This window comes from Perna viridis, chromosome 14 (assembly GCF_037379345.1).
Source record: "Perna viridis isolate PV_CMFRI_1.1 ecotype Kerala chromosome 14, ASM3737934v1, whole genome shotgun sequence".
Taxonomy (NCBI): Eukaryota; Metazoa; Mollusca; class Bivalvia; order Mytilida; family Mytilidae; genus Perna; species Perna viridis.
Window position 1 is genome coordinate 7,735,708 of NC_142458.1, and position 14,640 is coordinate 7,750,347.

Genomic DNA, 14,640 nt, shown 5'->3' on the forward strand with positions numbered 1-14,640 from the left:
ATGATAGAACAATCAAGATGTCTAGAAAATGCGATAAGAAGATTTTTAAAAGAGTAATCAAGGGAAGCAAGATTCTAGCGGAAATCCAGGGACAAAGACCAGATATAAAAAAAAACAGACACACACAACAAAGGACATGAAATAACAAAGTAATAACAGTAAATGAGCAAGTCGGACTCCATTAATAACTGGGAGCATGTAACATTCGCATTGGTGGGGTAAACGTCATTCGCATTTCTAGAAGCACCTGCTGAGTTGCTCATAAAAGTCAGGTCCGGGGTAGACGAAAAAGGAAACGAAAAATATGACACGCTGAACAAATCGGTTGTCATGGTGCAGATAGATACACTGTAACGTTCCATAATGACAACCATAAAACTTATTTAGTGATTATTATTCAATCTTGTAGCAACATTATCCTGTTTCAGAAGCCTAAAAGTAAGAAGTCTAGTTCGGTACTAAATGTCTGCTTAGTTACGGCTAACTCTGGCATACCGCATGAGTTGTGATATAAAGCACCATACGCAGATGCTGAAGGGATGTTGCCACAGATGAAAGGAAAATTGACAATACAGAATAAAAATTCATCGCGTCTGCCGTACAGTTTGCTCAATAGTTTTAAAAATCATATATTTTTATTCAACTTCGTCCTCCTACAGGTTACACTTGCTTCATATAAGTTTAAATATAACAATGATCGGATTCCTTTCAAAAAGGAAAGGTTTCTTCCTTAAATATGAATATTATCTTGTAAACAAAAACTGGTTTTATTTCCTTTCGTTAATTCACTATTATAATTTGACTGGAACCGAATTAAACATTCAACTACCTGGAGATCACATGAGCAAAACGTGTATTTACAACGGTCTTTGTCAACTGAAAGTAAATTGTAAAAATGGATCAGAAGGAAATCACAGGGAACCAGGATTACATTAAAATGCATTCAAGAAATTTATCATACAAATGACAATGAAATTTTCAATATAATTTCCATGATATACATGTGGAATTAGTTGTTTTTTTCTTGTTATTATTTTATTCTCGAACATTTTCCCTTCCAAAATATCACAACACTTTTCGCTAGAATGTTAACTTCATTTGACGTTACTGATGATTTGGAATATCATCCGTAGATCATAAAATTAAAAATGCATTTGAAAATATCAACAAATCATTGCGAACATCTTTATAATAAGAAAGGAAAATCCTTTGTTTATGATGATTAACAAGATAATATCTCGTGAAAAGAATGCTTAAAGACAAAACTTGTGCATGATCTAAGTTTCACGCATTTGGTTAGTCTCGCCGTTTCTCGGAAGTCGTGATCAGATTTTTGAATTTCCACAATATCAAATCAATTACTTCATTATGTGAAAATTTCCAATTTTTATCTTGGTTACTCTTCAGACAGATTGTATTATACTTTAACTAATTGCATATCAGTTATAAATTATATTATTCTACTGGTTAAACATTGATCAGGTGATGTTCCGAAATCCAAAGTATTGAAAGTAATTGGTCAGATTATCTGGTATTGACAGTCAATACCAAAACATGCGGACCTCTACTTATTGGTGAGTCAGTTCCTTTATGAAAAACGCATTGGTGACTTTGACATATCAATGTTCTTCAATGCAAAAAATATAATAGTAAATGACGGTGAAGGCCATAAAACGAAATACGGAATATGGTTCAGGCAATATCAGTTTACCTGGTCTATTCAATACTCTTGGTTAGTCCACATTTTGTGATATTGCCCTCACGAAAATTATCTATTTTATGAATAATTGTGCCTTAGGTACATATCTTACGCGATAGATATAGAACCTACCACGATGGCGAGTTGATTATGGAATTTCTCGAAATGTGAAAAAATCCTAATCGAGAAGTTGTACATTCTGTTTCTTTTATTTTTTCAAACCGAACACTTAATCGTCATCCGACAACTAATTCTAGCTACCGTTTGTCTATTCGAATCCCTCTAGCGGCAATAACTGTTTTTCTCAGGAGTGTGAACATAAAATAAATTAGAAATAAAATATGCGATATGCCACGTTGACGGTAATCATTTATTTGCAAAATATATTATTTATTAACTAACATTATTTTGATACTCTGTCATAGATTATTATACTCACCACATGAAAATATAGCTTTAAAACATGCACTGAAAGTGTAGTACTTCGATGACACTGGACACCCATTATTCAGGACGCTAGTTAAACACTTTCTGTGTTGGTAGCAGCATCTGCAATGACGTAACAGACCCTCTAACACTTTAACAGGGCCAATACCAGTAATGAAATGTATTTTTGCAGTTTTGTCATACTAAAGCACCTTGTTAATAGTACCATATATGTCTGGGACAGTTTGGTGTACTAACTTACGTCATAGCACTGTGAAAGTTTGGATGTAGTTCAGTTTTTTTTCTAATAATTCACTTACTTGTCTTAATTTTGAATATGACATTTATATCTAAACGCATTTGATCTATTCTTTCATTGATTTGAGTGATAGACTTACCATTATTGTTTATCAAGTAGCACTCCAGATAAAAATCATGCAAAATTTGGTACATGGTACGAAAGCCTAAATATTTTGTAAAAATGTTATAGTAAACCGAAATTAACAAGCAGATTTTATAAGGTCCTTATGTACAATAAATTTTAAAAAATAAGGTTAGTGCCTCTGTAGAAGACACTAAAATACAAAAGATACTATTGAATCTTCTTTCTAAATTATATCTAAGAACAGACAGGTTGGAATGACTGATTATATATTTCTTTATATCGACCCATCTTAAAACAAAATTTAAAAATATGTTGCCTTTTCAGGGTGTATAACAGAATTTGCATGATTCTTACAAAGACTGCTACTTAAATACAATCCATATAAAATTCAGACACTACTAACGGCAGAGGTGATTCATGGTGTAAAAACTTACTGAAAAAAACGATGTTTTGACGGTCTATATATGGCATTTTTTAACGTACCGATAGTCCATTCAGTATATACATGTAACGGTGTTTTCAATAACAAAAAAATCTGGATTTACATAAACCTACCTATCAAGTTCATCTACAGGTCTTCCTGCACCTTTTTGACCACAACAACATCCATACTTGTTCAAGTTATCGGTAAAATACATATCTTTTGATCGGTCTTTCAGGAAAAAATGGAGTCGATATAAATCATGAAGATCCTCTGAAATGTAGTATTATATTGCGGTCATATTAATTAATTTTCAGTTCTGACAAACATGACGGTGATATGGTTCTTTTATCGTTTTGGAAAAACCAAGCAATTGTTCGTATAGTATTCCAACCTTTGATTTTTTAAATCAACATAACTTTACATTTATGTATCAAAAAGAAAGGATGCCGAAATTACTAAGAATAAGTCTGCGTAGTTTCGGCAAGCTCTGGCATAACGTATGAGCTGTGATATGAACACTCCATATCAAAAAGAATGTAGACCGAAGTTAAGAATAATTACTGTTAAAAACAAATAATAATCTGCACAAGTAAGTTAGTTGGACGAACTGTATCCGCAAAATATGTCACTTGTTGATGAATTATCGTTACTTCATTTGTTGGACAAAATTAAATTTTGTTAGAGAGCTCCAATGCGAATTATAATTCGCATTTAAAATGGCAATGAGAAAAACGAATTCTTAAAAGCAATCCAATGCAAATTTAACAGTTTAAAGCGTATGAACGCAAAGCGAATTTAAATGCGCATTGATGCGAATTCAAAATACGTGTGAACGTTATCGACGTTTTTTATGCGCATTGACTCAATACGAATCGGATAACATTTTGCTCAAGGAACCAATCAAAATTAAGACCGGAATCGACTAGAAATCATATAGTTCAGATTGTTTTTAATTTTAAATTCTAAAACAAATGTCTGTAAAATAGAAAATATCATAAAAACCATTTAAACACGAAAGGCATGTGTTAAAATCAACGGAATTATAACGATTTAGACGTGACAATAAAACAACGATTTGTTTACATTACACCTTTGACACTTCATTACAATGTGAATACAATTGTTCTACGTTTAACTGAAAATGAAATTAATATATAACTCTTACCTCCAATAACCGAAGCCAAACATGAAACAATAAACAAGGGTACGTAGTCATTCTTCATAATTTGTGGAGAAAGCTTCGGCTGATATTTTGAAAGCTCACTGAAATATTAAAGATTATTTTTTACGAAATCCTTTTTTATTACATTGAGCGTGAAATCTTTTTTAGAAAAAAGGGTGTGGTAGATCCATTTTCTACTGCTAAAAATATATACAAGAAATCAAATATAAGATTGAATCATGAATCTGTCTACCGTGAAATTGAATTTGTGTAATGTGTTTCCTAGTCTTAGACGAAATTTACAACATTTTGATTAAATCCCTGCTTCTTACTTGTTATACTTAAGAAAAACTATATTTCATTGTTTTGTAAAGTAAATGCTAAGTGTCTGCATAAATCAAATATGCTATAATGCATATTGCTAATACAACAAAGAAATATAAATCGTTTTAGCCGTGGTCAGAGGTTAATTTCGTGTTTCTGGTAACACGTCGGTTTACTGATCAACTATATAGATATTTTCTACAGTTTTTCATAAGTTATAAGTATTAAGTACATTACCAATCATATGAATATTGCAATTTACAGTATGCTTTTCATATGTTCAACTTTTACGAAAGGTATAAGCATATCTCAATAATTCATTCCGGTGTCTATAATTTCATTTAACTGTAGAGGTGTATATTTTCATGATAATTAGTTGCATGTCTAGATAAGCATATTTTGATTTAGTCATTGTACCGTTAGTCTTATATCCAGAAGTTTTTTTCTTTATTATGATTTTAAGTGGTTTACTATAGGAAAGGTGATGAAGTACAGTATCATGTTACCCATGTATGATGTTGTTTTAAGTAGTTGTCAAAGTTTTTTATTTATTGGAAATTGGTGCTAAGTTGGTGTTGAATTGGTGTTTAATTTAGGTCAGTTATGTAAGATATGATCATTAAAATAGTTGGTGCATGGTTGGTGTTAAATGGTGTTGAACAGTATCTAATGGCTTTAATTTTCAGTTTTTGGGAGAAAATTGAAGAATGAAATTAAGAAGTGGAATAGAATGGGATAGCCAGTCAAATAAAGGATTGAGACATGGCATATTTGGCCAATCAAACTTGATGTTCAGGGATATACGGTGGCAGACTGAATGTAAGATTGGATTTATTTTATGTGGTTAAGGGATGTGTTTTTGGAGACAAGCAGTGTAACTTGCCTTAACAGGAAGTTATCGCTATATGGAGAATTCCTCGATTATTGATATCTGTTGTGTTGTTCCCATCCGTATTAAGGAATTTGATAACTTGATTGAGCGCATCGTATATGTGAGTTTTCGTAATTTTCTGATGTCAAAATAACTTTTCATCCTGTAACATGTATTTTATGTATAATCGTAATAAACTGTAGATTAATAACAATTCTCTTTATTTTGAACCCGCCTGGAATTGTGAGTTACTTGGCTTTCTATGGTTAAAGCATACCAGCCAAGAGCTTTGCGCGTACTCGGCTGCCATGGCACAACTTACTTTTTCACAGTACGTAATTGAGACATTCTTACTCAATTAAAAATATTCTTTAGAAGTACTTGGAAACTATTTTATAGAAAGCAGAATGAAAAAAAAATGTTAATATGTACTATAAAAACAGACTAAATGACTTAAGGTTTCTATGTTCTATATAAACATAAATTTCAAATATGTTTTCATAAGCATGTCTTTTCTCCAAAACAGTGAAGAGTGGTAATAAATTGGCTATGTAGCGTTTGAGTCTATGACACTTCAGTTATTCACCGTGGCTCAAGTGTGTCAGCGATTTATGAATATACAAGTATGTGCAACATAAAGTTGCACGGATTATCGCATTATGTATACCCACACTCGTGCAAGAAGGTGAATATTGCAAAGATGCCAATATCGTTAACACCATATGGCCCATCTATCCAAAACCACACTCAGAGCCGAGATAATTGCAACAGAATCGGACGGACAGACGAAATGACAGACGAACGGACAAGGTCGAGTGGGTGTTTAATATAGGATACGTGTATACTCGTTTAATTAGAAGCAAGAGCAAGGGTACATTACTTCCTTAAAACAGTTTGTGAATATTACAGATGACAATATATATCAACTCGTCAAAAAATAATTAAGTCTGAGAATACCTTGAAGTGTGATGCAATGAAATCGAAATCGAATACGGATCTACCGTGGAAGTTCGGAAGTTAGGAATATTTTCTATTGCACCCATACCCGATATTATCAAAGTATCTTACTTTTAATCCATAGGCTAACTTGCCTCTTTTTTCACTGACTATTTGGGTTGTAGCTGAGGTCGTGTCTTTTGTCCGGAAATAGGGGAACACTCAAAACAAACGGAAGAATTCGAGGCTTCTCCAAAAAAAATATCGTTTCTTGTATACAATGTTTTTGGATTGAGATCTTCCTATATATTTAGCTTAAGTATATTTATTCAAGTATATAAGCACAAGCAAATATAGTATACACATTTACATACAAACTCATGGTAGGATTCGGAAAGAAGCTAGATAGCTTATATAAAGCACCGTGTCCTTAAGAGTAAACATGCAAGAATATTCTTATAAATAAGATGCGTGTGGAATGAGTCTCATAATTGACTAGTAAATAAGACAAACGAATAGAAAAACAAAAATGGAATTACAAAATTAGTGAAGAGATGCAGTGCATGGAAGTCAAGCATTTATAAACCATTTACTTTTGATAAGAAACTTTAAGAACAACTTCAACATTTTGTTCAGCATTTAGAATATTTGAGCCATACAATACATTTACAGTAATAGGTACATCAAGTGCCATATAAAATATTATTTCATTTCGTAATAAAGTATATTTGGGACAAAAGAGCATAAAATGGGAAGTTGATTCGACATGACCACAGGTGCAATTACGGGAATTAACAAGGTTACGACTGAACAGATGTTCGTTGAGTGAAGCACTGTTCATTTGCAGTCTGGCATGTAATATTTGCCCCAGTCGTTTACCAATAAAGTAAAGATTCGGGCATTTTATCAAATGTTCCTGAATATTATTTCTAAAAATGTTAGTGGAACTAGAACTCCTAGTATTCTGAGGAAGTTTGTTCTACAGTTTAAATGTTGCTGGCAGAAAGTATTCAGAGAGAATTTCTTAAATATTTTGTGATTGTCTTGTATAATGTCCATGCAAGGAATCAACCGAGTTTGGAATTAACGATTGCAAATATTCTGGAGTTTTCTTGTTGATAATCTTATATAATAATATGAGTCTATGTTTTTCCCTTCTGTCCTAAAGTTTTTCCCATCCCGTTTCCTCATAAAGTTTATTGATAGATGTTATTTTGGTCCCTCCCGTCACAATTCGCATAGCTTCTATCTGAACACTTTCTAGCTTGTTAACTAAGGACATTGTTGAACTGTCCAAAAAAACATCACCATATTCTGAAATTGGCCGAATAAAACAAAAATACATTTTCTCTAAGGTCATTCTGTCAAGAATGAAACGCATCTTTCATAAAATATTAATCCTACTACAAGCCTTTTTACTATGTACTCAATGCCATTATTTGAAAAAAAAGATACCATGATGTTTATGGGATTAAACTTCCTGAAGGTCCTGGCCATTCATCATCCTATATATTTGATTCTATAAATGCTGATAAGAGGTGACTCCTTGAAACACGTGTACAGCATATTGAAATGTACAATTTATACGATTGGTATTTTTTAAAATTTGATTGTTTTCTGGTGGTCTCTACAAAGTCAAGGCATCTAAACCTGAAACGTGAACTAGACAAACAATAACAAATCTCTGAAGTATGTATGAAAATAGTAAGAGCATTAAGAAACAGTCTTTGTAAGAATCATGCAAAATCTGAAAAATGTGATACACCCTAAAAAGGCTACATATTTTTATTTTTGTAATTAAGTTGTTTTATGGGTCTATACTATCAAATGTGTAATTATTCATTCAAATCTGCATGCTCTTAGGAGATAATCAACATTGAAAATCCAGTAGATTCTATTGTATTTGCGCGTCATTTACAGAGTTATCCCCTTTAATTTTGAAATCTACAGTGCATTCTATACAATTTTTATCTCCTAAGAGCACGAGTTATATAAAAACCATATGTTAATTTCTGTTTACCATGACATTTCAAACAAAATATCAAAAATAAAAATGTGTAGGCTTTTTACCCATGAATCACATTTTGCATGATCCTTAGCTGAAGTGCTACTTAACCAATCTGATGGACCAAACCTCCAGGCAGTAGTTATATAGATATCAGTGGTTTTTCGAATGTTCCCCGTCTAAAATTTTTCGATACTTCACATTACGAAATTAATTCGGTAATTTCACTCTCGAACTTTCTCCCGTCAAAATGCCATAAGACGAATATCAATACGACGTTTACAAAATTTAAAATTCATTATGAAAAGAGGAATGAGTAATAGAGGAAATCTATATAATAGATAGAAAAATTAATTGGTTATCATGAATGACCAAAATGTAATCACTTGTGCCAAGAACAAATAAAGATTTAAATCGTGTGTGGAACAAGTTCCGTACACTTTATCAATCTACGCGTTTTCTACTTTCCAATTAATTATCCTGTCCAGAATAGTTAAAAAAGAAAGTCCATATCTCAAATCTTTTATATCTCATAGAATGATCTGTCAAACATTCTGAAGATTTGAAAGTTTCAAATACATTTTACCCTTAGAAATTCATTTGTTCCATTTGTTCTTTTTGATCTATTTACCCTTTAACTCTTCGCAAATTCCCGAAATTAAATGAGGGATTTAACTCTTCTTTGTGATGTAATAGTATGTCAGCATTTAGAAGAATTCATACTTATTCTTTGATACACTAGGTAATATCAAAAAGTTGCTACATAAGCTCCAAAACTGGCTCGGCTAATGAAAATTTAAGGCATGTAATAAAGTGTAACTATGGAGCATGTAATAAAGTGTAACTATACAATTTCTATGGTATTTCATTATGGTCATAATTCATAACAATTTTACTTTTGACTTCACAATTTGAACTAATTAAATATCAAGACGACTGGGATGTGATATTAAAACTATAGCTTATTTCACGCGTAATGCGTTAATCGACAATATGACACAATAGAGTTTACTGCAAATGCAGTATGTGTACTTTTCTTACCTCCTATAACTGAGGTTGGGGTTAACAATAAATTAATTTAAATTTAATTGATTAATTACTGTTAGACAACTTTTGAATCAGATAATATATTTAATTTATCTTAGTTAGAAATCTTTTTTATCAGATCATGAATTTTACCGATAAATCATAGATAGACATCATGCATATAAAAATGTTGCATAAGGTATGGGCATTTTTGGTCATACTTTTTATAGCATTTAGGTTACAGACCACCAATTCAACCAATGAGCATTTGGAACGTACGCATCTTTGCAAATGCATTCAGTATGTGTATAGGAAGATACTTGTATAATTATTTATTTTTTCTAAGACAGAAAGTGACTCTTTAGGTTACAGACCACCAATTCAACCAATGAGCATTTGGAACGTACGCAACTTTGCAAATGCATTCAGTATGTGTATAGGAAGATACTTGTATAATTATTTATTTTTTCTAAGACAGAAAGTGACTCTTTAGGTTACAGACCACCAATTCAACCAATGAGCATTTGGAACATACGCAAAAATAGTCCTACGCAGAAATTACCCCTGTTCCTCATAGTGCTGTGAAAAAAGTTCTCATCTCATTTCAAAAATTTAAACAGTTTCTGAAAGAAAAAACATTTCTGTACATTTTATAGGTGCACTTTGCTTCTTGTGATGTGAAGCCTAATCTCCATAATGATTTCTAAATATACCCCTATCTTGTGAAAACACTGGGATTTCCCATGCTATTTATAGACACTTCACTTCCGGTGACCAGTACTGCACTGCAAGTCTGCTAACCCCACATGCCATTCTGAGAATTGTGAACTGACATATGTAGAATCATGCTGATATATAGTCCTCTGCAGGTTAAAGTTAAGGTAAAGTCCAGAGAAGCCATTGAATATTGTGAAATTAGCATAGAAGCCTATGGGAAGTGGAATTAGTGGTTTTTAGCCTACAAAGATAATTACGAAAACAACTCTTTTATGTATGCAATAACTTTTTCTGAGATAGCTCGTGCGCATGAACTTTAGCAAGAGATCAGTTTGGCGTTTTAACACAGTAAAGCAACCGTTTTGAAAAGGTTTGTGTTGAAACTCGCAAATGGAGTCATTGAGGAGTAAGGTTACGGAAAATGCTTTTTTTTACTTAATTGTTATAGTGTTATGACCATTTGAGTTTGATATATGTATATTTCAAAAGAATCACCAAACGCGACTAAATTCCTAATCCGCTGTATTAAATATTCTTGTAACTTACCTTACTGCAGTAACAACCGTAGGTAATGGATTTTACCCTTTAATTGATATTTATGACCCAAAACGTACTATTTGCTAACAAATACTTCTAAGAATCTGGCATTGATACTGAAAGTCTTTAGAACTAAACTATCAAAAGGCAGGTCACGTAAGGAGACCAGCAAACATATTGTCAAAATATAAAAAGTCGTAAAACTTAAAGTAAGTGTCGCATCAGTCGGAAATTGATTTACTTGATATTGAATTCCTTTATAATTTTCTGAAAAAAATATCACGTGGCGGGTTTAAGAAGTTGCATGGAAAACTGTAACGAAAATGTTGTTGACTGACGAAGGAATATTCCTCTGGCAGAGCGGAGTTTATGATAAAATAATAGAACAGTTTCTAAAATGTGCTATTTTTAACTTTGTTAAACCCTCATTGCCACAGCAATTTTTTTTCTACAGTGCCACGGTTTGATTTTGCACTTGGCGACTAAAAGCGAAATGTTCGATTCATCTGAGGAACAAGCTTAAATCCTAAAGCAATTCAACTTTGAAATGAAATAAAAATACCTTTTTCTTAAATTAATTTCCAGAAGCGTTTTCCTTTTTTTCTCCAAATATAGAAATGGTTTATCGATAAGTCAAACATGGTATTAAAAGCTTATTATTTTTTTCTTAAATATTATATTTGAATTTTCATACAATTTCACCTCTTACTTATCAGCGCAAACTTTTAATTGAACAAGACCAAACAAATTATAAGTCAACAAAAGCTGTGCAAGTGAAAAGATGTCAATTTCAGTTTATAAGTAAACTTTCCTGTTAACAGAAAACCGAAATAAACTAAACAATAATCTTGCCATTTTAATTTTGAACAGAATACATGCATTTAGAAAATGTATTGTTACTAAAATTCCGTGTTTGTGTTGATTTGTAAGAAAATCAACAATTTTTAAAACTGGTTAATAAATTAATTAAGAAATGTTTTTTTTTCTAAATAATGGACCAGTTACATGTACATGTCCTCGAGCAGAAATGGTGGCCCTTGGAAGATTGTAATAGTCTTCGGCGTTGCCTCGGACCACTAGTCTTCCTTAGGCCATTATTACAGACCTTGGGCGTATATAATTGGTCCACAGTAAAAAAAAAACCACACTTATTAAATACTATAGTTTTAACGTACATCAAAACATTATAATACAGTAATTTCTGCCTGGTGTCTAGATTGACGCATAGATCGACTTTCACATATGAAAGCAGATAATCTGTAATAGGATACGTTTGTCATCATTGATGACTTCCGTCCCCATCCGGTCGATAAGATGATTTTAAATGGTTTTAACGACATTTAGGCATACATGTAAATTAGGTATACTATATCAAATGGTGATTTTATAATATTTTAAATTCACAATAATTGTTCAAACCTGCCATGATTCGTCTTTGACAGATCACCACAACTAGTGGCAAAACCAGAAATCAAAAAGGATGCTGCCTGGAGTAGGTGGTAGAGGCGGAACTAGACGAGGTGCAGGGGTTGGTATCCAACCTCTTTATTTGAACATTTTTCATTTACATTTATGTGCAAAATTGACATAAAATGGTAAATAATGACCTAGTTCCCACCCTTTTTCTGCGGAACCCCGACACGCACCCCTCCTTTTCAAAATGTCTGGATCCACCTCAGGGTAGGGACGCACTTCAGTGACGGTCAATACTTACTATATAAATCAACTAAACTTTTTGAGCATATGGAGATCTGGCCAACCGCGCCCCTCCACATATATCCCTGTATGGCAACAATCCTCAAAACCCATTGACAATACCCATTAGCAACGTCACTTCATTCAGTGGCGGATGCAAGAAATGGTCCCACGGCGCACCGGACCACCCCCTTGCCAAACTTTATTTGTCAAAGATGGTTATTCTTAGTGCACAGCCAATAGACCTTATATGTCAAGTTGATGAATATACTCAATATATACCTCCGAAAGGTAGATTTTGGGTAGAACAAAATAATTTTCCTCGCGGAAATGCATATTCCGAATGCCCGACAAATGCTCATCGACTATCCAACAGTTAGCACAAAACGATCTATTGACATTTAAGGTAATAATTGATTAAATTGATATACCATGAGATGTCAAACTGACAAAACAGGGATCAGTTTATTTACTTATTTCAACTGGTAATAAATTGTCAAAGACTTACATATTGAAGCAATTGACCAAATACCAATCCTCCAGAAAATAACGTTTAACTTATGATAAGTTACTGAGAAAACTTCATATGCAGCAGATGTGGGTACATGTACATTACCGCAGTTAAAGGGAAATTTATAATAAAATCAATATCGTCTTATTTATCATATATTTTTGCAACTCACTCTTAAAACATCCATATGGTGAAATTAAATTACATATGCAGTGGTTTCCAACTTTCCGGGTTGGTATTGATTACATGTATACGGACTATGAATTCTATTATTCTCTTTCATATATATATACAAAAAGTGAACAAAATATTACTTTTTTTTCAGTGCTTAAAATTTATTCAGTTAGTATTGATGTTGTATTATAAATTACCTACTTTCATTTATAAAACAAAAGTATTGAAATTTCTGAGTTCATGGACCTTGACTTTTTGTACCTGGTTTGATAAACAGAACAAGAACCAATCGTTTGTACATTTAACCATAACACTCCGACCCATAACGATATTTAGATTTCTTGTTCGTAAGTTCCTAGTTATGGGATAAGAGAGAAAATCTCATTGTTCCTTGGCAAAGACACGTTGGCCTTATATATCTTAAGTCTGAAATCGCTTTTGCCGTTACCATTGCTTATTTTGATCATACGAACTCGGTGTGTAACTGATTTGTTCAACGTGTCATAGTTTTCCTTTCCTCTTTCGTCTACCCAGACTTGATTTTTTATGAGCAACTCGCCAGGTGTTTCTAGAAAAGCAGTGGACACTTACCCTACTAGTGCCTCTGGTCCATGTCCGAGTTGCTCATTTGCTTTGTTGCTTAGCGTGTATGATTTTAGCTACTTTGTGTTCTTTGTTGTGTATGTCTGTTTTCCATGTCTGGTCTTTGACCCTGGATTGCATTCTTTTGATTACCGCTATAACCTTGGTTCCCTCGATTACTCTGTCATCAAAACCACTAATACCTACATGTACACGGGATCCATGCACACGACAAGCCGACAAAATGGACAAGAACGAAAAATAAAAAAAACATATAAAAATAAAGCACATACATACATATTTGGTAGGGAAAATCCACTAAACTATATTTCATAGTGTAATGGAAAAAACTGACGATGCCATCAATTATTATAGTACCAAACAGGAAAAAATACAGGAGATAAATCCTTTTTTTAGAATCAAAGCTTACCTTAATGAGCAAGGTGAAAATTGATGTTCGTTTGGTATCACTCCTATTTTCTATCTGAATCTGCCACTGCCTTAGAAGCTGTCGACAAATAGAACACTGTGATACATGTAATAGTTTAAAACTTGGTCTGAATTTTGTAATTTTATTATCTAGGCTTCATTCTTTGTTTTGCACATGGTATGACATTTTGGTGCTGGATTTGGTTTTCTATTTCGATAATTTTGGTTTTGAGAACTTCTTGTATACGGTTTTCTTTAAATAATATTTTCATTTGTATTTGATTTTAATGCACCTAATTAGAGGTTACTCCTTAAAACATGTATACATCATATTGGAATATTTGCAATATTTTATGATTGGTACGTTTACGTCTCCTTTAATTTTAAATTCTACTACATACATTATATATAATTTTTATCTCCAAAGAACACGGTTTCCATAAAAAAGCCAGATGTTAATTTCTGTTTACCATAACATTTCAAACAAAATACCAAAAATAAAAATACGTGGGATTTCCATCCATGTATCTCATTTTGTATGATTCTTAGATGGAGTGTTATTTACTAGGTCTTGTATTATATTCATTACACATGACCAACAGGAACAAAAAAACCTGTGACAAATATTTTACTTTTATGTAAAATAACAAAGGAATATATAACAAAGACCGGATCGATTACATAAATGACTGCTGATTTTTTTTAAGGGAGATACTTTCTTTTTTTTCTTGGTAACA

General features: G+C 32.5%; 1 protein-coding gene across 3 annotated transcripts; it reads right to left on the reverse strand.

Moving 5' to 3' along the window:
- Positions 1–378: 378 nt before the first annotated feature.
- Positions 379–13,982, reverse strand: LOC148597993 (neutral phospholipase A2 homolog taipoxin beta chain 2-like). 3 transcript variants are annotated; one of them, XM_088562436.1, is made up of 5 exons: positions 13,905–13,982; positions 4,100–4,197; positions 3,066–3,204; positions 2,139–2,248; positions 379–876 (listed from the first exon to the last, which is right to left on the reverse strand). In XM_088562436.1, the coding sequence occupies exons 2-5, from the start codon at positions 4,155–4,157 to the stop codon at positions 731–733; spliced, it is 453 nt and encodes a 150-aa protein (XP_088418562.1). In that variant the 5' UTR covers positions 4,158–4,197; positions 13,905–13,982; the 3' UTR covers positions 379–730. The 3 variants fall into 3 exon arrangements, with proteins under 3 accessions (XP_088418562.1, XP_088418560.1, XP_088418563.1); XM_088562434.1 differs by lacking the exon at positions 13,905–13,982 and adding an exon at positions 12,716–12,809; XM_088562437.1 differs by lacking the exon at positions 13,905–13,982 and adding an exon at positions 10,522–10,575.
- Positions 13,983–14,640: the final 658 nt, after the last annotated feature.